This window comes from Caretta caretta, chromosome 13 (assembly GCF_965140235.1).
Source record: "Caretta caretta isolate rCarCar2 chromosome 13, rCarCar1.hap1, whole genome shotgun sequence".
In the NCBI taxonomy this organism is placed as follows: domain Eukaryota; kingdom Metazoa; phylum Chordata; order Testudines; family Cheloniidae; genus Caretta; species Caretta caretta.
The window spans coordinates 20916721-20939108 of record NC_134218.1 but is presented as its reverse complement, the minus strand read 5'-3'; the positions used below and the strand labels follow the sequence as shown (position 1 = coordinate 20939108).

General features: G+C 51.1%; 1 protein-coding gene across 4 annotated transcripts in view; it reads left to right on the top strand.

Moving 5' to 3' along the window:
* SRC (SRC proto-oncogene, non-receptor tyrosine kinase) overlaps window positions 1-21214 on the top strand; it is a 72819-nt gene extending 51605 nt beyond the window's left edge. For 3 of the 4 annotated variants that reach the window (XM_048819440.2, XM_048819442.2, XM_048819441.2), the window contains 9 exons: window positions 1708-1806; window positions 2757-2860; window positions 8168-8317; window positions 9532-9687; window positions 10339-10518; window positions 11384-11460; window positions 12595-12748; window positions 13900-14031; window positions 14519-21214. In XM_048819440.2, coding sequence (XP_048675397.1) covers window positions 1708-1806; window positions 2757-2860; window positions 8168-8317; window positions 9532-9687; window positions 10339-10518; window positions 11384-11460; window positions 12595-12748; window positions 13900-14031; window positions 14519-14727 — 1261 coding nt within the window. In that variant the 3' untranslated portion in view covers window positions 14728-21214. Of the gene's footprint in view, window positions 1-208; window positions 242-1707; window positions 1807-2756; window positions 2861-8167; window positions 8318-9531; window positions 9688-10338; window positions 10519-11383; window positions 11461-12594; window positions 12749-13899; window positions 14032-14518 lie in introns of all 4 variants that reach the window. The other variant, XM_048819443.2, reaches the window with a different exon arrangement.
* Window positions 21215-22388: the final 1174 nt, after the last annotated feature.

Here is a 22388-nt window from a genome sequence, read left to right as displayed (position 1 = left end):
CTGTCCCTCCCCTTTTTTCCTCTCTTCCTCCTTGTTGCTTTTATGTGATTTGCATATAACAAACAAGTCTCCTTTGTTTGGCCGTCTTTTCTGGCACCCTTTTTTTTTATTATCACAGTCATTCTGCTTTTTTCTTTTTCTTTTTCTTTTCCTTCTCTGCTTCCCTGTTCTTTCTGCTCTCTGGGATTTCCAATGCTTCACACTTCAGACAGAATTGGTTCAAATTCAGATGGCTCCAAAGGTATTTTCAATGGGTATCTGATGTGCCTTTTTAAGTAAGGAGTTTCCTTATTTAAAAGGCTATTACCTGTGGAGTGTGTATGTGAGAGTGATTGCACAGTGACCGTGGCCATCGCATGCCTTATGGGATCAACGTGGTATCCGCACTGGAATCTCTGGTCAAATGGCATTTCTGAATTAACTTAGGGTGCCCTGATACCGGAGCAATTTGACCCTTGTTGCCAATATATTTCCTAGAGCACTTGGTGCCATGGCTGTCATGATGGTCAGTGACTATATCTAAGCAAATGCTTAGATTCTTGTGGCTGTGGAGGGACAGACCCCTTTCCAAAGCTCTGCCTGTTGAGGGTTCTGCACTCTGCCTCTTGCTTCGTGCAGTAAATCCAAGCCCAAAAGAACAAGGGCCAAATCAAGGTGCTGAGCAACTGTAAATCCTCCCCCCCTCCCCTGCCCGTGTTGATGGGAATTGCAGGTGCTCGGCACCTTAGACTCAGCCCTTTGTGAGCAAAGCTCTGTTATTAGTTCCCCTGCCAGCTTGGCTATTGCCCCCAGGGGTTCTAATGGTCCCTTGGAGAGGGTACTTCAAGGTGAATTTCTAGTGACTGTCGTGGGGAGCAGTTGTAGTTGATGGTAAAAATAATATTGAGAGCAAAGAGTGAGGCTTTCTGTGGCCTAACAAATTCCTCTGCTCATCTGTAATGTAGGGTTGCCAGTTTTGGTTGGACGTATTCCTGGAGGTTTCATCACACAACAATCTTTAATTAAAAAGATTCATCTTTAATTCCTGGAGACTCCAGGACAATCCTGGAGACTCGGCAACCCTACTAATGACCACAGAAAACATGGGAAGGTGGACATATAGTAAAAAGAAAAGGAGTACTTGTAGCACCTTAGAGACGAACCAATTTATTTGAGCATGAGCTTTCGTGAGCTACAGCTCACTTCATCGGATGCATACCGTGGAAACTGCAGCAGACTTTATATATACACAGAGAATATGAAACAATGCCTCCTCCCACCCCACTGTCCTGCTGGTAATAGCTTATCTAAAGTGATCATCAGGTGGGCCATTTCCAGCACAAATCCAGGTTTTCTCACCCTCCACCCCCCCACACAAATTCACTCTGGGCTCACAGCACCCAGCCCCCAACCTGAACTAACTCACCCTGAACCTTCGAGAGCTTGTCCCTTGCCCTGTTGACTCTAAATCCAGTTTCAATCCAATCTGATTGTAGCTTTGGGTCTCTGAACATCTCCCAGTTCAGTAAAGCTGTGGGCACCCAACAGTGACCTAAGCAAAACAATCCAGAAGAACTAGCTTGGAAATAACCCTGGTGCCAGTGACCTCCCTGAAAGGGCTGGGTTGCCTGTTGGCAATACCTCCAGCCCAGGGAGTCCACTCTTGGTTGACAGATGCTAGAGAAGTTCCTCTTTTTGAATGTCTGTCTCTTTTTATTTCTCTTCCAGGGAAGGAGACTGGTGGCTGGCTCACTCCCTCACGACAGGACAAACGGGCTACATCCCCAGTAACTATGTCGCACCCTCAGACTCCATCCAGGCTGAAGAGTAATTGAAATCTTTTTAGACGGTTTAAAAGAACAATGCAAACAGCCTGCCAAGTATATTTTTTTCCGACATGTTTTGTAGCCTCCTAAAGGCCTTTGGGCTTTCTGAGGTTGCCACTCTGTTAAACATTTTGTTGTTTTCCTCAGACATGCTCAAAGCCAAATGTTAAGACTAGATATGTTTTTGTGCCATATACAGTGAAACCCGTCTTGAGCAACTGCCCAGGGATGGCCTGTGTAGTAGATGTGGCCCTAAAGAATCTGATTTTTTTTTTCCTAGACCAAATAGGCATTTAATTGCATATGCAAGATGTTGACTAATTTGCTTATGCAAATTAGGGGCAGCATGCCAATAGGCACATTTGCACCCGCAGTGGCCCTATTTGTGTATGCAATCACGCTCGTGGTCTGTGCAAATTAGGCATGTGCAATTGGCTGCGCCACTAATTTTTATGTAAATCTACCCTGACGGGTTGCACGCACCATGCTGGAAGGCTAGATAGGGCTAACCCCAAATCACACAGACTCCCATCTGAACACTGCTGCAGGCACTCATGCAGCCTGCACTGTGCTGTGAAAATAACACCCGCTTTCTGCTCCACATCTGGCGGGGGGCAGAGTTCTTGGAGTAACACTGGGCTGGGATGCCTTGGGGACGCCTGAATTAAAAAAGACAAGTGACTGCCTATGACACAGAATTGCTCTGGAGGGGTGGGAGGGGAGAGGCTTTTGCTGTTTACCTAATTATATCTTTCCGAATAGATCCCTGGCTGTTGGGATTTGAGAACTCTGACGAATGCCTCTGGCTGTTAATGCAACCCTTGGTTCTAGCAATCAGTGCTGTGGGGGAGGGGATGTTGGGGCATCCCTCTTTAAAACGTGGTAGCACTAATGAAGAGGGTCTAAATCCAGGGGGTTTTCCTTGTGCTGATCTGTTGCTTGCTCTTCCAGGTGGTATTTTGGCAAGATCACTCGCCGGGAGTCGGAGCGGCTCCTGCTCAATTCTGAGAACCCCCGAGGAACCTTCCTGGTCAGGGAGAGTGAAACCACCAAAGGTAATTGGATCCCCGGCAGGCGCTTAGGTCCATGATGAAGGCCTATGGGGTGGTTAAGTCTTGGAGAACCATCCCTATACGGTGCTCCTGTCAGGATCTGGAGGCACAAGGCAGTGGGGTGGCCAGTCTGCTGGGTCCAGGCGTCTCCCCAGGCTCTGCGCTTCCTCTCACAAAGATAGAATGAGGAGATGCTAGCTGGAGTTGCTGAGAGGCCCCCACTTCTCTGTGCGCACAACCCCTAAAGTGCCCCCTATCCTATGCCTGGAGGGGCAGCCTGTCTGCAGTACACCCAGAATCCTTGTCCTGTACCAAGGTGACCCTTAATCGGTGACCACCTTGCTTTTAACCCTTGCGCTTTTAATTTGTCCCTGCTCAGCCAGCCTGTTCCAATGGGCGGTTCCCCCGACTCTTTCCCCAGCCGATTGGCTGAGAGCTGGGTGGGATTGAAAAGTCTGGTGTAAACAATCTCCGATCTTGTGCTCGCCTCTTTTATTTTTTTTCTCCTCCAGGAGAACTGTGCAGAAACTGGGTCACTGAGCTGGGAATAGCTGGGTAACCAATAGCAACGGGGAACTCTGCCGTTCCCTCCTTCCTATAGTGCCAGGGGCTGTTGAGCTTGAGCTGCTTCATGGATACTGTGTGAGGACCTGGCTGCGGGGCGGAGCAGGCTAGCCTATATCCGGGCAGCAGTGGCCTCTGCATCGGCAGAGAGCCTGGCTGTGAATTACATCTGCCCTGCATGCTTGTGCTTGCTAAGATTTCATCAGCCTTGCTCTGACCTGGGTGCGCTCAGTGCAAGCAGCATAATTGCTCTGAGTCAGACAGAGATTGAGACTTGGGGGTGGGGTATTTAGTTAAGATAACTGGGGAGGGGGGGCTGAATGTTGTGTCTCTGATATGAGTGGATTCTGGTGCTGTCTCCAAGCTGGTTTGGAGCGTGCAATCTAAGGCCCCAAACAGCTCTCTGCATGCTGACGTGAGATGTTCTGAAGATGGTGGGTGGGATGGTGAAGTTTAGGACTGGTATAAAAGGGGTATATAGTAACTTACGTAGCAACCTCCCATCTAGATGGAGTCCCATGTGCTTCAGGTGTAGGCTCCGTCCGCGCTTGGAGCTGGGTGCGTCGACATGCTCGCCCTGGCGCTCATTGAGCTAGTGCGCTAGAAGTAGTGTAGCCGTGGAAACACGGGCGAGCTGCCCTGAGTTCGTACCCAGGGGGTCCGGAGCGGGTTTGTCCCCCTCGCAGCTAGCCCGTGCCACTGCTCATTGCTGCTTGTGCAACTGCAGCTAGCTCAGCGAGAGCTAGCGTGAGTCTACACAGAGAGTCTCAGAGCCTGGGTCAGACTCCGGCTCGGGGGGGGTCAGGTCACTGAATTAAAAATTAACTGTGTAGACGTGGGCTGGAGCTACCCCCATCCCTAGGCTTCAAAGCCCGATCTCCTGCCAGAGCTGCAACATCTCCATGGCTTTTCTTCGCGTCGTAGCCCAACTCAGCCTACGTGCAGCAGGCTCCCTTCCCCCTCCTCTGTTGTGCACTCATCTCTGGGGTGGAAGGTGGCAATGCTACGCAGTCGTCATGCTTGTAGTGCCTCGAGATCTTGCCCAAGCCTTGCACAAGGGCTGTGTGGCAGGCATTCTACAAACAACATGGGAAGGCTTTAGCCTTTAAAGAATTAGAAGAAGGGAGATTATCCCTCTTTTGCAGAGTCAGAACTGAGGCCCAGGGAGTTGATCAAGGTGACATGAGATGTCTGCAGCAGCTCAGTTCCTGGCTCTGCATCTCCCAAGTTCCAGGAAAGCATGTTCAGGAGGGGAAGTTCAGACTAACTTCCCCCACTTCAACGACCGGGTGAACCTATGTGAACAGAGGGTCACCACCCAAATAAGGATTAGGCCAGGGCTCTAGGGCAGGGGTGGGCAAACTTTTTGGGCTGCGGGCCACATCTGGGTGGGGAAATCGTATGCAGGTCCGGGGCAGGGGGTTGGGTGCAGGAGGGAGTGCGGGGTGTGGGAAGGGGTGCAGTGTGCAGGCAAGGGATTGGGGCAGAGGAGGGGGCTCAGGGCAGGGGGTTGGGGTGCAGGGTATGATGGGGCTCAGGGCAGGGAGTTGGGGTGCAGGGGAGGGCTCAGGGCAGGGTTGGGGTGCAGGAGGGGTGCAGCGGGGACTCAGGGCAGGGGGCTGGGGTGCAGGGTGCAGCAGGGGGCTTAGGGCAGGGAGTTGGGGGGCAGGGTGCAGGAGGGGTTCGGGCTCCAACCCGGCGCCACTTACCTAAAGCGGCTCCAGGGTGGCAGCGGCACGCGCCAGGGCAGGCTCCCTATCTGCCTGCCGGGGCCCCATGCTTTGCCGCTCCGCTCCGGGAGCCCCAGGGACCATGGGGGGCAATCCCACAGGCCAGATCCAAAGCCCTGAGGGGCCGGATCCGGCCCGTGGGCCGTAGTTTGCCCACCCCTGCTCTAGGGAGTCTGTCTGTCTGACTCTTGCTGCAAAAAATCCATTAAACCAATAAAAAGAGGCATCCTGGAACATTTCACTGCTTGAGAGTCGTCTTGGTTTGGATTGTGTTGAGGCGGATTTTCGATGCTCCACAATGGCACAAGTCTGTTGAGCAGGTTGCCAGTAGCTCACTAGGTCATGCAAGTTGCGAATTTTATTTTTGTGTGTGGAGGCCTCTCTGCCCTGAAATGAGTCCAAACCGCTCCCTCGCCAGGACTGACCCTGCTTGCCTGCTTAGAGTGCCCGCATCTATTCTGGGTGCTGGTGGAGCCCCCGTTTCCCCCCGACATTTAAAAATAGAAATAACACGTGCACACTCTCCCCTCTCAGGCCATAGGAGCCATAATAGCTTGATTAATTCACAGGCTTGTTTGTAGGAGTGCGTGAGAAGAAACGCAGGCACTGACTTCCTCCTGTCTGGGTGGATACTCCACCCCTGCTCTGCCCTGAGGCCCCACCCTTGCAAGACTCACAATGAAGCTCCAGCTCCTGGAGTCATGTGGTGTTGTTATTTTGTTTAAACATTTGTGGTTTTATTAGCCCTTCCTGGTTGTGGAGAAAAACTGGAAAATGTGATTCCTCTCCATTCCACCTGTCCACCCACCCCCAAAGGTTCAAGAATCAGAAGGCATATAGATTTTTGGTTCTTTTTATTTTTAAAAATGTTATGGCTTGCGGGGGGGCGCTGAGTCATCATTTTTGAACATTTGGGTTGGTGCTTCTGTTAATGAACAGGACACTGGTCAAATTTTGGCCCCAAATGGAGGTCTGGGAGCTCCTGAAAACACTTCAATAATTCTTAGAATCAGCATGATCTTTTTCTTTTTTTTTTTTTTTTTTTTTATTCCAGTGAAAACAGTTTATATGAATAAAGCACCAGCCATCCCCTGAAGCGTTGGCAGCCTAAACATGGCAGTGCTGGGCCGGTGCATGAAGAGCTGAGCTGGAGCCCCCACTGAGCTCCAGAATCCAATGCCCTCCAAAGCTGGAGGGGGTTGGGGTTTGGGAATTAATCTGGGCCCTTCCTTTGAGAAGCTGATGAAGAAAATTGAGATTGGCTTTAAACATGATTTTTAGCCTGAGGGGTCTGTCACGCTCGTATCTAGCAATGACCCATCTGAGGTACTATGGCAGCGCAGCACATTCTTACTTCCTCTCAGAAAGGGGGGGCTTGGAGCCCTCCGGTTGCTCGCTCTCCTCCCCACCCTTCCAGCTCCCACAATCCAGCTATTCCCCTCTTTGGTGATTGGGACTCGGCTGGTTCCTGCCGAGGCAGATTCCTCCTTTGTTGCTTTCGTTGTTATCTGGAGCCTTCCCCCAGTCGTGCATTCATCTTTGCTCCTCTCACATGGCTGCTTGCCCTGTTGCCAACCCAACCAGCCCTAGCAAGACTCCAGAGGTCATGTTCCCTTTTGCCAGCTGTTTCCCCTCGCGGCTTTGCTCCTGTAAGCCAGCAGGGTCTCTTCCTATTCATACCGCAACCAGGAATCACACAGGGAGGCACCTTTTTCCTCTTACTCTCACTTCCCCACAGGGAGGTGATGGCAGGGCCAGCTGATCCTAGACACCTCACCAAAATAGTGTGCATCTCCCTGTACGTTCCACTGAAGAGCAATGTCCCCATTTCAAGGGAAGTGGCTGGTTTTTGTGCCTGCCCTTTTGTGTACTCCTCATTTTGGTGCTACTCATTTCACGTTTCTTCCCCTCCAGTCTCATTTTGCTGCCTTGTTAAGCCAATCCACAAAGATTACGTGCTGTATGGGCCAGAGAAGTAGTCAGGGGTACACCTATATGAGTAGGTGTGATGGATACGTGTGATCTTGTGGAACTCTGGGGTGGAATGTGCTATCTGGGAACACCTTTCCTAAACTGCTGTATAGTACTGCTGGAAGTGAGGGAACAGTATCCAGGAGAAACTGCAGGGGGGAATTTAGGGAGGTGGAATGTAAACACACGAATTGACACTTCTCCCAAGACACTGAGGGTGAATAACCCCATCTTATACTGCCGTTGGACCTCCTGTGATGGTGTAATGCCAGGTCTTATGTTTCATCCATGACATCTCTGACAAGCCCCACAGGGCATCCTAGCACCACGCTGGGACACTGGCTTGGCACTGACAGGGCAGTAAATCACCAGCATCACTGCCTTAGTGTCTAGGTGTTCTGTGGCGGTCTCCCATCTCCAAGTATTCTCTTGATCCCACACTGGTTAGCTTATGGCGCTTGACAGCCTCACTGCATCAGCAAACATAACTGGAGGCCACAACTGGAGTTGGCCTTGCCTGCTGCTTTGTTCAAAGGACATGATGCCTCTACACTTCGATTTCCCCCAACCCTCCCCATGGTCCTGCTGTGAAGTTGCTGTCCTGTTGCACTGGCATGTCCAGAATCTCTTCCAGGGACACAGGATCAAGGCTTCCCAGCGGGATGGGACTGTACGCAAGGCTGTGTGTATTCCCATGTCCTGCGGCTGTACAGCACCAGGGAGAAAGCAACATGCAGCTATAACAACCAATAGTTGTTTGCATTGGTTCTCCCCTTGCCTTACTCTGTCACACTGGCTACCTTAGAGTTGTTCAACTTGTCCCAGTCTTAGAATGACACATCAACCGAGTTACATCTCTAAAGAGCATGAGTGCCCCTGCCCAGGCCCCCACCCCACCATTCCCTTTCTATAAACCTCAGAGGGACGAGACATGCGCTTTTAATGTACCCTACTCAGTCATTTTCCCGCTGCTCGTGGAGTGTTCCCTCAAGGGCCTGGGCATAATCAGGGCAGGAGGACTGAGGTGCACTTGCTCTCCCCACAGGTGCCTACTGCCTCTCGGTCTCTGACTTTGACAACGCCAAGGGGCTCAACGTGAAACACTACAAGATCCGCAAGCTGGACAGCGGTGGCTTCTACATCACCTCTCGCACGCAGTTCAACAACCTGCAGCAGCTGGTGGCGTATTACTCCAGTAGGTGTCGAGAGATCAGTATTTGCGCCCTGCATTTGTACAGAATGCAGCTGAACCCATTCCCTGCCCTGCATTCCTTTATGGCCTATGCAAAGTAAAGTGTAGCCAGGCCTGAGACAGCCACTCAGGAAAACCAGGGCCTGTGGGTTAGTAATGATGGAGGAGAGGGTGTATTGCCCCAAGAGTTGGGTTTGAAGGAGGGGAGAGAGGCTGCTGGAGGTTAGGGCGAGTGTATGGGGCCTGTGGAACAGCCTGGTAAAAGCACAGCATTGAGAGTGGGAGAAGGAGATAGAGACACCCGAGGGGGGTGTACGAAGGCACAGAGATGTACGCCTTGCATGTGAATTGAGGCTCTGTCTGCCTCCCTCTTGGCAATGGGGAGGGGGGAGAAGATTGGTGCAGCTCCCTAAGTGGCTGCAGTGGTGGGACCCTAGTGTGGACAAGGCTCCTGCAGCTTCTGGTATTCAACACTGTGTCACTCTAGACTTGCTCTGATCAGGTTTTTTAGACCGGGCTGCTGATCTCTTCTATCTTAGTGCTTCCTTCCAAGCTACCGCTGACGCAGCTGCACCATTGTTAGCAATGATGAGTAACTTTGCCAATAAAAAAATCCCCAGTGTAGAAAGCCCCAGGGCTGCATTGTGGTAGGGGTGAGAGGCCTGGGCCTTCATTTTGGCAGGTCGAGCAATCAAAAAGAGAAGCCAAAGGTCTGTTTCCACTTCCCTGAAAACATACAGGATGCCAGGAGACTTGGTGATTTTAGATAGAATGAGTAAACGTGAGGCTCCCTCCTCTCTAGCCCTTGTCTCCTAAGGAGATGGCGCATCTCAGCAGGGGAGACGGATACTAGATGTTAGGAGGGAAATTATCAAGGAAGGAAGACCGTTTTCTCCCTCCCATCTGCAATGCAGAGAACAACCCCCTAGAGACCTATGGCCTAAATGCTTAGCAGGTAAGCAGTGAATGGCAGGCCCCATTTGAAGTGGGCAGGGGATGTTGTCTTCCACATGGATTGTAGCACTCTAGGCAAAAGGGTCCCAGGCACCCTTCTCACTGAAATAAAATGGAGAAGAGCCAAATAATGGGATTTTAAGTAAGAAGGAAAGGGATGATGATCAGAACAGACTCTGCAGCTTTTGAGGCTGGCAGGACTTCTGGTGAAGATGCCGTCTATCTAAACTCCCCCGATGCCTGTCTATCTTCCCCCTTGCCAGAACATGCTGATGGCTTGTGCCACCGTCTCACAAACGTGTGCCCAACTGCCAAGCCCCAAACTCAAGGACTTGCTAAGGATGCTTGGGAAATCCCCAGGGAGTCTCTGCGACTGGAGGTGAAACTGGGGCAAGGCTGCTTTGGAGAAGTGTGGATGGGTAAGGATTCCTCCAAACACACACGCCTGCGGCAGCAGGTGCCTGGGCCATGGAGTGTCTGCTCATCTTGACTTCTTAATGAGCCAGCTGGATTTCTGACAGCCAGGGCTGGATGAGAGAATAGGCATTTCAGCCTTCGTTATTCCTTGCAGCGATTTGAGTAATCTCTCCTTCCTGGCTGGTGTCTCCCACCTGGGTGGGAGTAGGAGTGCTCATTGGAGTGATGCAAAGCTTCCCCAGCGCTGAAAGTGCCCCCCAGGGCGCTCTGAGGGAGCATCTCTGCCCACCAAACAGGCCGTATAAATGGGATGGGAGGGAATAACTTCTCGCACCGGCAGAGACCCGTGGATTGTGGCCAGTGCACTGAGCATTGGCCAAGGAATGCTGATGTGTCGGAAGTCGGGTGGGGCGCGGTGAAGTCCGCAGCTCTCCCTGTGCTAGTCAGGCTCATGCACTTGGGCTTCCACGCCTGGTGCAGCATCATCCCTGCACATCCTGTTGATAGTGTGTCATGGCATAATCCGGCTGTGCCGGGGTGACTGGGTGCTGGGCACCACGCCCCTGAAGGCGGGGTGCTAGGTGAGCGCCTGTAAAGGCAGCGCCTAATCCGCCAGGGGCTGCTTCATAAACTGTCTCTGGCTTCTGCTCCAGGGACCTGGAATGGCACCACCCGGGTGGCCATAAAGACTCTGAAACCCGGCACCATGTCTCCAGAGGCATTTCTGCAGGAGGCCCAGGTGATGAAAAAACTCCGACATGAGAAGCTGGTTCAGCTGTATGCGGTGGTGTCAGAGGAGCCCATTTACATTGTAACGGAGTACATGAGCAAAGGTCAGTGCCTGGCACTCAGGGGATAGGGCTGGGGCAGTCATAGGCTCTGATAACTGAGGAACTGCTTCCTATTTGAAACTGAACCTACTGTGTGAGCAGAGAGAAGCGCGTAGGGCAAGCTGCACTGGCCACCGGCAGCAGCGAGATGCAGCCACCTGAGGGAGCTGGAAGGAATCTCTCCCCTAAAACTGATTCCATAGTGCTCCCGTACATGGCAAGCCGGATCCTAGTGGGCGGAGGTGGAGACCTAGCCAGCTGAGCAGTCTTACCCATTCCTCCATAGGAGGCGTGTGGAGATTTACCAGCAGCACCTGCCATGGGCAATGTGCAGTTTCCCGACTAGAAGGGATAGAGTTAAGGGAGCTGGGGCCCACTAGAGCGCAGAGGGGTAAGGAAACGGCCTGCTTGGGAGCTGACTGAGGAGGGGGAGGGCACAGGTTGTGAAGAGAGGAATAACCACACCCAGTTCTGGGCTGGAACTTCCTGCCTCACAATGTTCCCACTCTGCTGCCCTCTCCCGGATGGAACCGGAGCTGCTCAATGTGTCATAGGCCCCATCCCGCTAACAGATTGGTCTTCAGCTCAGCAGGCAGGGGCCTGTGCTTTTTGGAGCAGGAGGATTTGGATTCTGTCCTTACTGTTGCCATGGTGTTCCAAGTGGATGTAGAGCAATGAAATCCCAGGTGGCTACAGGTTGGCTTAGCACAAGACTCCTCACCCCACCCCCTTCCCATCATCTCCTAACTCCAAGGGCAGCTGCATGAGGACACCTCTTTGCTATTCTGCTCAAACACCATCAAGTGGCCGAGAGTCTGGTGTCTGCTCCTTCCTAACTGCAGCTGATGGTTGTGCCTTTCCACCCTAGGGAGCTTACTGGATTTCCTGAAGGGGGAGATGGGCAAGTATCTGCGGCTGCCCCAGCTGGTGGACATGGCAGCTCAGGTGGGTCTGGCTCAATGGAGAGCTGCAGTTTGAATTTCCCTTTTATCTTCTTGGCTGCTGTGGCCCTTGGACTTCGGGCCTGGTCTGGGTAGGGTGTGGGGCTCCAGCTGCCAGAGAGGACAGGACCATCATACTAGCCTTCACGAGTGCGATCCAAGGCCAACAGGAATCTACTAGCACCAAAGTGAAATGCCCTCCAGAGTTTGAGGCGCTGCCTCAGATGTCCTTGTCCTCTGAATATGGGGATAACCTGATCCAAAGCCAGCAATCCCATGGGGGCAGGGTGGGCGGGGAAGAGAGGAAGAATCTGTTCAGAATGGGAGGGCCTCTGTCCCACTTGCCCTTATCTCCTTTCTGTTTCTCTGCCACAATTGCGCTCTCAAGCGAGGCCTGGGAACTGGCTGGTCAGGGCACAGCCAGAGCCATAAAGTGCTAGACTTTGGATCGCCTACCTTCTGGGCTCTTTGCCAGCAGCTGTTGGTGTTATGGCAACCTCCGTGGTGAAAGGTCAATAGCAGCCTGCCCTAAGCAGATTTATAGGGCTCTGGAGGGTCACCAAATTAGAGATGTACTCCGGAAAACTGTGAGGGATCCTGTGCTAGATCTGTAGCCCTAGTCTATGGTGCATACACAGAAACAAAAAGCAGCTATCGTCCCTAGCTTGGCTCCTGCCACTGGACCGGTCCTATCAGGTTTTACTGCCCTGACCTGGCTGCTATAGAAAAGGACCCCAGTCTGGGGCTCTGTGCGGTATTTCACATAGAATCTCGGAGAAGAAAATCCCTCATCACTGCCAGGCTTTTGTTTCTCCCCCATCGGTGTCTTATTTATGGCCACAAACCTGCATTGGCCTGACGAAGTGTTGCAAAATAACTCCAAGACCCTTCCAAGTCCTATCAGCTCAGTGTGGCCCAGCCCTCAGGCTGATGTTGGGTTGCCACTTTACCACCTCCATTCCACCTCAGCCAGAGCCTCCCAGGATGCTGCTGGAGTGCCAGCTGTTTACCATGCCCAGAGCGCAGCTGCAAGCAGCTCTGCATTCACACGAGCACAGTTGTGAGGTCTAGTGTTTGGGCAAACTGTGTCCTGTAGCATCTAACACTCTCTGCGCACTGTCCCATGTGTGGGCTACAGATCGCATCTGGAATGGCATATGTGGAGAGGATGAACTATGTCCATCGGGATCTCCGAGCTGCCAACATCCTGGTGGGGGAAAACCTGGTGTGCAAGGTAGCCGACTTCGGCTTGGCCCGGCTGATTGAGGACAATGAATACACAGCCAGGCAAGGTATGGGGAGTGGGAGGGTGCGCATTGCCTTTATGTGCGGGTGTCAAAGGAAGCTGTGGAAAATGGAAATGAGTGAGGCCCAAACTGCTTAGCATTGCAGAGCAGGGCAGGTGAGCGCAAGGTGGCACAAGCCATTAGTATGTGCTCCTAGGTTCAAGTCCAGCCCAGCCCAGCTCAGGAATGACTCAAAATTGTTTCCTTCCAGCCACTGTTTGTGGGCCTGTCTGGTTCCCTGCAGATTGCCCCATTGGCACGGGTGGCCTCTGCAGAGGTGCCAAGTACTTAAACAGGGCATGAAGGCTGAAGTAATCCCTTGTCCCAAGCCGGTGAGGGAGTCTGCACAGCTACAGCCCAGACTGCATGTGTTGAGGGACACAGCTGTGCAGGGCTCTTGATCCAGCACTCCTCAGGAGTCTGCAGTCTCACTCCTGTGCTCGGATATGTATGGTGTGACCCTGCTGCTCCATATTGTGTACTTTTAAACCAGCACTTTAACTCCCGTTCACCTGCTTCTACCCACCCTTCCCTGCTGGTGCTATTGGAAAGTGAAGGGGATGGGACTTGGGACCCCATCTTATGCTCAGACTTACTCCTGATGCAGGCTCTGTCCCCGCCTAGGTATGAAACTTAATAAGGTACTTTCATAGATTCATAGATTCATAGATATTTAGGCCAGAAGGGACCATTATGATCATCTAGTCTGACCTCCTGCACAATGCAGGCCACAGAATTTCACCCACCACTCCTAAAAAAGACCTCACACCTATATCTGTGCTATTGAAGTCCTCAAATTGTAGTTTGAAGACCTCAAGGAGCAGAGAATCCTCCAGCAAGTGACCCGTGCCCCATGCTACAGAGGAAGGCGACAGAGGACTTGCTGTCCCTATAAGGGGTGAGAGGGGAAGCAATCACCATCACTAGTGCCACGGACTGCAGATGGGGCAGGCATTACTTTTCTCCAATGCTAGTTCTGTAGCCTAGTCCTCTGAACGGAGGTCTGCAAGTCCGGCTGGTGAAACCTCCCACCTAGAGTAGCTCTCAGCTCACACCCATTGTGGTATCACTATCCTTCCGTTCTCCACGTGTAGGCTCCTCTAGTGGACATACAGGGTGATTGCATCTGAATCTTATTTTCTATCTCTGTTGCTTAGGTGCCAAGTTCCCCATTAAGTGGACAGCCCCGGAAGCTGCTTTGTATGGCAGGTTTACGATCAAGTCAGATGTCTGGTCCTTTGGAATCCTCTTGACTGAGCTGACCACGAAGGGCAGAGTGCCATACCCAGGTAAGAGTAGGTACCGACTGTAGACACCAAGAGGTCCTATGCAGTCGCTGGCCACTGCAGGCTCTGATATCCGCTCCGGCTGTGGCAGATCCCAGCTGATCTATGGAGTAGTGTTCTGTCTAAGTTGCCATGGTGACTCCTAGGCTCATCTCCTCAATGGAGAAACTTCCTGTGGGGTTTCTGCCACTGATTAGGGATGGGGGTGGATAATGAGGCCTTCCCCGTGGTGGGAAAGACCTGAGGGGATCTTGTACTTGGAAGAAGACGTTCTCTGAGCCTTGAGTCAAGCCCCACACCTCCTGCCTTGGATCAAGTTCTCCTCCCATTCATGCTTGGAGTGAGTGACTGGCTGTATTTAGGGCTGAGGAAGATCTAGCTAGCAGAAGATCAAAGGTTCAGTTCCTAGCTCTGTCACAGACTAGCTACATGATTTTAGTCAAGTCAGCTAGCCTTGGTATGTCTCACTATTCCTTCTCTTGGCTATCAGGTATGGTTAACCGGGAAGTGCTGGACCAGGTGGAACGTGGCTACCGGATGCCCTGTCCTCCAGAGTGCCCCGAATCGCTGCACGATCTGATGTGCCAGTGTTGGAGGAAGGACCCAGAGGAAAGGCCCACCTTCGAGTACCTGCAGGCTTTCTTGGAGGACTACTTCACGTCGACAGAGCCCCAGTACCAGCCAGGCGAGAACCTATAGACCTGGGGATGGCTCCTGGTGCCAAAGACCTTGCTCTCCTCCTGGTGTGTCCACACACATGTCACAAGACACGCGGCATCTCAGGAACTCCTTGCAGAGTCTGGTTCTGGTGACTAGCCCTTCTCCCAGAGGGTGGCACTAGGTGCTTTTTAGCCCCGCAAGGTGGAGGGGGGCTGGGTTCTCCTGATCACTAATTACTGATTTATGGTCTGTGTTTAACAAAGTGTGGTCATTTGACCTGGAGATGAGTCTGAAGGGAATTGGCTGTGTGCAGTGACTGGGGGTTGGAGAAGGAGCCTTTCCAGAAGAAACCCAGGAGGGAAGGTTTGTGCAGAAGCTGGAGGGACCTTCAGGGGTCTTCCTCCTAGTAGTTCTGAAGTGCAATGAAAGGCATTAGACAACCTCTGTCTAACAATGACCTAGACTTCCTCACTGGAACGCTTGGATCTGCTGGGATTGGATGCTAGTGCTACAGATGGACACCTTTCAATCTCCGATCACGCAGCTTCCAGCCTTTCTCTTTTTTCTTTTAAACCAGCACAAGGTTCCCCCATACCTCTCTGCTCCCTACGCCTGTTCCCAGAGCAGACTTGGCTGCAGTTCGCTACAGGAGTGTTTGTGGTTTCAGACTGAGAGACTCTTCCAGAGAGGACATTCACATTTCAGTGCTCGCATGACTCAGTCTCCACTGCCCCATCCTGCTGGTGTACAGGGCTGTGGCATTGAGACACCAGCCCCAGCCCCCTTGCCTTGCTGCAGGTCCCAGGCACAAGTGAGTTTGGATCAGGGATGCTGACTGTGCTATATAGACCTGGAGGCTCTTGAGGTGACTTTTTCTCCCTGGGCGAGGTTCTACTGGAGAGCTAGAAGGACTTCATGGCTGCGTTGCACATGCAGCTGCATTGGGGTTCAGTGTTGCTGCTCATGGTGCTAGTGACTTCTGACTTGTTTCAGGACCATGTTAGATCATGAGCTGCAGGTTTCTGTCTTCCAGTCTCATCTGACCCAGCAAAGGGAACCTTTAACCTAGATGACTACTTCTTAGAGACACACTAAGGCAAATGCCAATGGGGCAGGATACCCCTCCTTTTTCCTACCCTTGCTGCCAACCCCCTATTGTTTGAGGGGTATTCTTCAATGAAGTACCCCTGGTCTTCCAGCCACCACCCTAAGCAGCACATGTGGAGAACACTTAGCCAGACCCTCCCTACCTCTCCTCATTCCACTCATTCAGTTGCATCTTAGTTTACTCCAAGGTTTATAGTGCCAGAGAAGCAGGGTCGGTCACTCTTGGGACACTTTGGTGTTCATGCCAGCTCTGCCACAGTCAGGAAAGCCTCTGCCCAGCAAAGGGCTCTTTTTGTCTGAATCAAGGCCTGATGTGGAGCTAGCTTACCTAGGGAATTGGGGCCCTGGCCATGCCCCATTGTCTTATCCTCCGCAGGCTGCTGAGCTTGGGAGAGCATCACCCATTCCATGGGGGCATGGTTTCAAGAACTACTTATAGATGCATTTGGGGTAGAGGTGAAGTCTCCATTCTGCCTGAGAGCAGAGGGGCCTTCCCCTCCATCTTCACTCCATAATAGGTCTTGAGCTACAGGGGGCATCACCTAAACTCCAGACCCTGCCTAAAAGTTAAAACTGTGGAGTCTCCTGCTTTAGCCCAGCTTCCATGGCTGTTTTCTCTGGGTGCAGGTGAGGGTCTGGGAAAGGGCTCCCATGGGGAAGATCACTAGTTCAGGGCTTCCACTCAACCCCATTCTTCAGCAGCTAGAGCTGAGATCTTCTGGAATCCTGGTGAGATCTTTGTACCTGCTCTGTGTGCAGCATGGTAAGGTAGGGAAGCAACCTCCTTGCCTCATTGTGTATTGGTGTCTGGCCTAGTTGTGCCCTTGCTGCAAGCTGGCCTTGGGCCCCTGAATGCAGAAATCCTGCAAAATCTCTATTCTAAGCCTTGGTGGGGAAAGGGAGGAGGAAGGGCCTGATTCCGTGAGGTGCTAAGAGCCCTCACTTCCCACTGAAATCCTTGGGAGCTCAGGTTGCTCAGCACTCTGTGGGATTGGATCCTATGTACTTTCTTCAGCAAACAGCTTGTTGCTCCCAGTTAACGCTCTCTGATGGTGCATGTGTGGCTTCCATGCTTGTATTTATGCAGCCAGGTAGCAGAGGCTGCCTTGACAGCAGCTAACACACAAGTGGCTGGTTGTATTTTTTCATCAGGCTTGTGAATAAACAGCAGACTTAAGTTTGCAAGCTTTGCCCTGTGTGTATATAGTTGTTAAAATCTCTAAGGAATCCCTTCTTGCCAGATCACTGCTGATCATCTCTTCTCTCCTGCTGTCTCCTCAGGTGGAGAGATCTGGTGGAAGGCAGATTCAGACACCAGTTCTAGCTCAAGCTGCTGTCAAGGGGAGTTTTCTGGTGACCCTTACCCTGACAGAGAAGCTAATAGGCTATTTACAGCCAAGTTAGTCATGGTGCAGGAGAGATGACAGTAGCCACGGGTCAAGAGACAACTCTCCATCTGCTTTTAGCTGACAGGCAGATGGATGGATTGTATGCAGGGCAGTAAGAGCTGGGCTGGCCCAGCACTTGGATGCAGGTCATTAGTTGCACTCTAGGACAACACTGCAAATGAATGATCTGTGTCTCAGATACTGGTCCCAAATGGACAAGGGAGGACTGCTGTGCTGAGATCTACAGCGGGAAGTGTTAAAATGGAGAATGAGCCTGGCCTTTCAGTGACTGTGCTAAGCAAAAGGACCACTCTCTTCAGTGGTGGAAGGAGGGAGGAAACCTCAACTCTCGTGAACTCCAGAATGTCATGGGGCTCCATCCCTGTTAGTAAGGTGCCCTAATGCAGCTGCGTGCTGGCAGCGTGCACCCCCGTTTTGGAGGTGAGGCCAAAGCACTGCCAAAGGAACAGCAGGCCCACTTCTCATTTGGCTGCAGAAGAAAGGCTCCACGCTGCTTTTATCCCTCTTTGAGGTGGACCTGGAATGTCCGAATGAGAGAGACAGGGAGGTGGGTGGAATAGCAAATGGTGCCCATGTGGGCAAAGTGTCATTAATGGGCAGGTGCTGTGCCAAAGACAGGAGAGAATGCGAGAGACACTGCCCCATCCTTGGCCAAGACAGCTGGCTGGTCTTCGGCCCAGATCTCCAAATACGCCAGGCGAGGTCCCACCTGCTCTGTCCTTAAGGATTTCCTCATTCTAAATGAGTTCCAGTCATAAAGCCCCATGTGGTGTGGGCCCGTCCTTGGAGCAGGACCGAGATGCGCTTGGCCAACCTCTAGAAGAGAGGGTGCTCGGTGGGGTGGCAGAAGGGGGCCGCAGGACTGCCCTCTCCTATGCCACATACAGGGGCTGGAAATGCTTCTGAGTTTGACCGTTTTCAATGACCAATCTCGCTCCTGCCTTCCCCTCATAATGGGTGATTCTTTAAACAAACTAGAAAACCCAAGCAGCCACCGAAGCCCTATTTCGATTGCCTCTTTGTAGCAAAGTTACGCTGTTCAACTGGGGAAGCCCAGCAGCTTTCTGTGGGGTAATGGCTTCTTAAAAGGGAGAATGTCTAACGAGCTGTAAAATAGCCTGGTTTTGTACATAGCCCTCAACTCGCCTGTTGAATTAGTTGCATGTGTTTTTTCTAAGGTAACGCTCGTGTCTGCAATTGGATGTAACTGGAATTCTTTGCCATTTGCCCGCAAGGCTTTGGTTATTGTCATCACTCGCTCGTTTTTGTCTGTATTTTTGGATGCTCTTCAGTGTGCCAAAAATCCCCACGGACCAAATCCCTTTGGCAACTGAAGGACCGTGCTCTAAGCCCAACTTGTGGCCCACTTAGTCCATGCATTATTCAAAGAGTTTAGCTGTCCCAAACAGGTGCTCTCCTAATTGCTTCCTTTAGGTGGCATCTGTCCTGTGGGGCGCTTTGGCACGCTGGCTGAGAGTGACTCCAGAATTGTAGGCTGGCATCATGGTTCGAAATGATCCATTCTGCCCAAGGCTGGGTTTGGTCTGGCTCAGATGCCCATTCTTGATGCGGAGGAGAACTTCTTTTCTGGGGGGGTGGTAAGGAGTGCTGGGCAGGCACAAATCCTTCCCCTGCAGAAATGCCAGCTGGGGAGAGTGAAATCTCAGAAGCACATAGGATAAAAAAAAAAACCTTGAAAAGCAGGAGGCACAGCTATGCGTGACATTGGAAGTGGAAGCAAGTGATTTGATTCTGATGTGCCGCCCCCCCTCCCTGACCACCCCAGCCTGTAGGATGGGGTCTGGAGCAAAATGGGGTTTGGTATTTTTCCATACATTTTCTTCCTCCATGACCCTAATGCTTTTCCAATGTTGGGATTGTTCCCCATCTTTAGGGCAATTGAGCCAAACCACCACCATGTGCCAGGTCCTTGTGTATCACAGTCGCAAGTTGCAGAAATGTCTTAGCAGCAGTGGTGAATCCCCCAGGTGGAGCTAGTGGGGTGAGAGAAGTGTCATGGGGCATTCATGGAGATGACTGGCTGCATGTGAGCTAAATCCTCCTTCCGCAGCCATCTGTGCCAAAACTCCTGTTGGCTTCAATGGGATCTGTCCTTCAGTCCCCTCTACCTCTGCCTGGTCATACTACAATGCAAGCAACCTTGGGAGATAGTCTAACGGTGCTGGTATTTATAGATCATCTTTAACTCACGTATCTGGTCTGTATTGCTGGTATGACTTTGTGATTAAAAATCATTAGGGTCAGAAAATTAGGTGGCGTGTGACTCCACCCTGGCTTGTAGACTCTTTTGGAAGCCGCCTTCTCCTGAGCTCTTGCAGCCATGTACAGGCCCCACGGAAATCCAGGACACAACTCCCATTAACTGAAGTGGCCCCAGCCTTGGCCTCTCAGAATAAAACCCTCCCAGTCCAGCAGGGGAGAAGCAGGTGCAGAGGGATGAGATCATTGTGACTTCCCAACCTGTCCCCTTAAATGCGGCTAGAAATTTAGCTTTACTGCCATTCTCTTCCAAACCTGGGCATGGTGGAAGGGGTGGTTCCTTTTCTCCCAGAGATGCTGTGACCCAAACAAGAATCTTCCTTTTAGGCATTTTTTTTTCTTTTTTTTCCCCCCTAGGAGCTCAGGGAAATTGGGACTGATGAAAACGCAAACCCAGCCCTGCATCTCACTCTTAATTTATTAAACCTAGTTCTCTCCCTCTCTCTCGAAAAAGCTGAGTTTCCACTCCTCTCCAAGAAAAGTTCCTACCTTTCTTGGTTGGAAGAAGGTTAATTTTCTGTAGTCTTTTAAATGAATTTTGGACTTGGACCTTTTAGTTTTTCTGCACAGCATAAAAGTTGCTGTGGCGAGATTGCTGCATTCATGAGCCGGGACTCTCGCTCCCTTTGTCAGGTTCTGTGTCTTTTTGCCAACGTTGAGCAGTTGGGGAGAAATCCTCATTTCTAGCGAGATCAGGTTCCCGTCCCCATTTTTGGTAAAGTTTCTAACATGCAGAGAAAGTGTATGGGGGGTGGGGGGACATTAAGCGTGTGTTGTGCAAGTGATGCTTGTATAATTGATATAACTTTACACACCTACCACCAAGAAGAAATCGTTGCTCCAGAAACAAAAATTGGAATATGCTGAAACCCAGCAGGCTGGCGGGAGCTGGGGAGGGGAGGCAACAGCAGCTGTACAGCCCGAAAAGACTTTTTTTCAATATGTACGTTTTTCAAAGAAAGATGGGGGAACAGAATGACTTGAACACTGGTTGTTTCCAGCTGTGTCTGATTTTACCACAGCTGGTGTAGCAATAATGACGATTAATAATGTAAGTGAACACGGGATGCTCTTGCTCCCTGTCTTTGGCGAGCTTTGAAGAAGAATAGAGCAGGATTCCTTCAATTCTTTTTTTGTCCCAGGTTCAGAGTAAACCCTTCTCCACTGTGCATGATCTCGAGTATGGTAGAGCAGGGTAACCCTCCTGTGTGTGGACATGACAGACCCTAGGTCCTCTCATGTCTCAGGGCTGGATACTGGCGTTGGAACCGACTAATACCCTGGAGACAGCAGGATGGGGAGACTGTCCTCTCGCACCAGTGTGTTTTGCCAATTTTACTTTTTAAGCCAATAAACTGAAGAGGAATCTCTTTACCTAATGAGTCTGATGCTCTTTTGCATTGATTCAGGGAAATAAATAACACCGTAGAAGGTATTCTTCTGCTATTGTAACTTGTTAACAGTGTTTTGTAAAATCTCCGGCTGCTGACTATGCAGAGAACAAGGTGATCTGCCTCTCTTCCCTGCTCCCCACCCCACTGCCTTTTGAGTGTCTAACTATCTAGTTCTTCCCCCCCCTCCTTTTTTTTTTTTTTTAAATAATAAAACTTTTTGGAAAAACCTCAAGTCCCCAGATTTGTGGAGGGGGACGCGGGGGTTCTTTGAAACTCTGATATTGGTGTAAATACTTTGCAGTTTGTCTGATTAAACACACAGACCTCACTAAAAAAGCGTTGTATCTTGCGTATGAATGAAAAGATCGGCTTTTTGTGTGTGCACTAGTGGGGAGCCTTCCGTGCCACTGCACGTCCTGTAACAAACATGAGCGCCGCCCTGTAATATTTGAGCACCTCTTACAGATCTCGGGCCAGACTTTAGCTGGCACTCATTGGTATACCTATTATTGACCTTAATGGAGCTAGGATGTTCTACACTACTTGGGTAGCTGGCCTCTGGCCCACAATAGCGCTCTCTTTAGGTAACCTCCATTCCCCTCTTCCCCCCCCCCCAATCCATCAGCTTAAATTTTCAAGGAAGCAAGTTCTACCAGGCATTATACTACCACGGCCCATCAGACTATTAGCCAGTGCCCTTCTCAACAGCATGTCTCTAGCCAGCGACACTCAGCCCTCTGGAATCCATCACAGTCTGCTGAGACAAGAACTCCTTCCTTGCAAATGAACCCCTGGGGGAGTGGACAGCCTTAGTGAATCCCTCTGCCCTGCTAGGAATGAGCTTCCAGAAGGCATGCAAAAATTAACTCTGCTCTATCATATAATAGACAAGCTCTGTGCGTAGGGTAATGTGAAGTCCCTGGAGTCTACTAGCAGCGGAGCTGGGTTATTATGTACAAATATTAAAGCAGCTGGATCTACCAGCAAACTGAATCTCAATTCCTTTTGCTGCTCTACAGGAAAAAGGAGAGGGCTGACTAGCACTGCTCGTACAAAACTTGGTTTCTTTTTGTGTCATCTAAATGTTAATGCAGGTTGGAGCTAGACCTTAACACTCGTAGCTGCTTCATCCTGGATGCACAGCCTGCAGATAATCACATCCCTCACTGATTTATAGTTCTTCCAGCTGATAATGGGACATGGGTGTATATTGAAGCTTTGGAAAGAAGCTGGATCTTGATAGGGGAATCTTCCCTCCCCCGACACATTTGGATGGAGCTGGTTTTCCTTTAAAATAAACAACATGCTTGATGTGCTCCGTGCCAGAGTCTCTTGCTGCTTATTTTAGCATCTCTTCCCATCTGCGTTACTTCTTCAGTGGGTGAGCACAGGCCGTCCTGCTGGCCATGTCACAATAGAATGCAGATGAGGGAATGATTGGTTTGCAGCTAACCTCCAGCTGCTGCTCCCTGTAGCACCCCAACAAGACTGCTGACTGAAGACAGCAAGT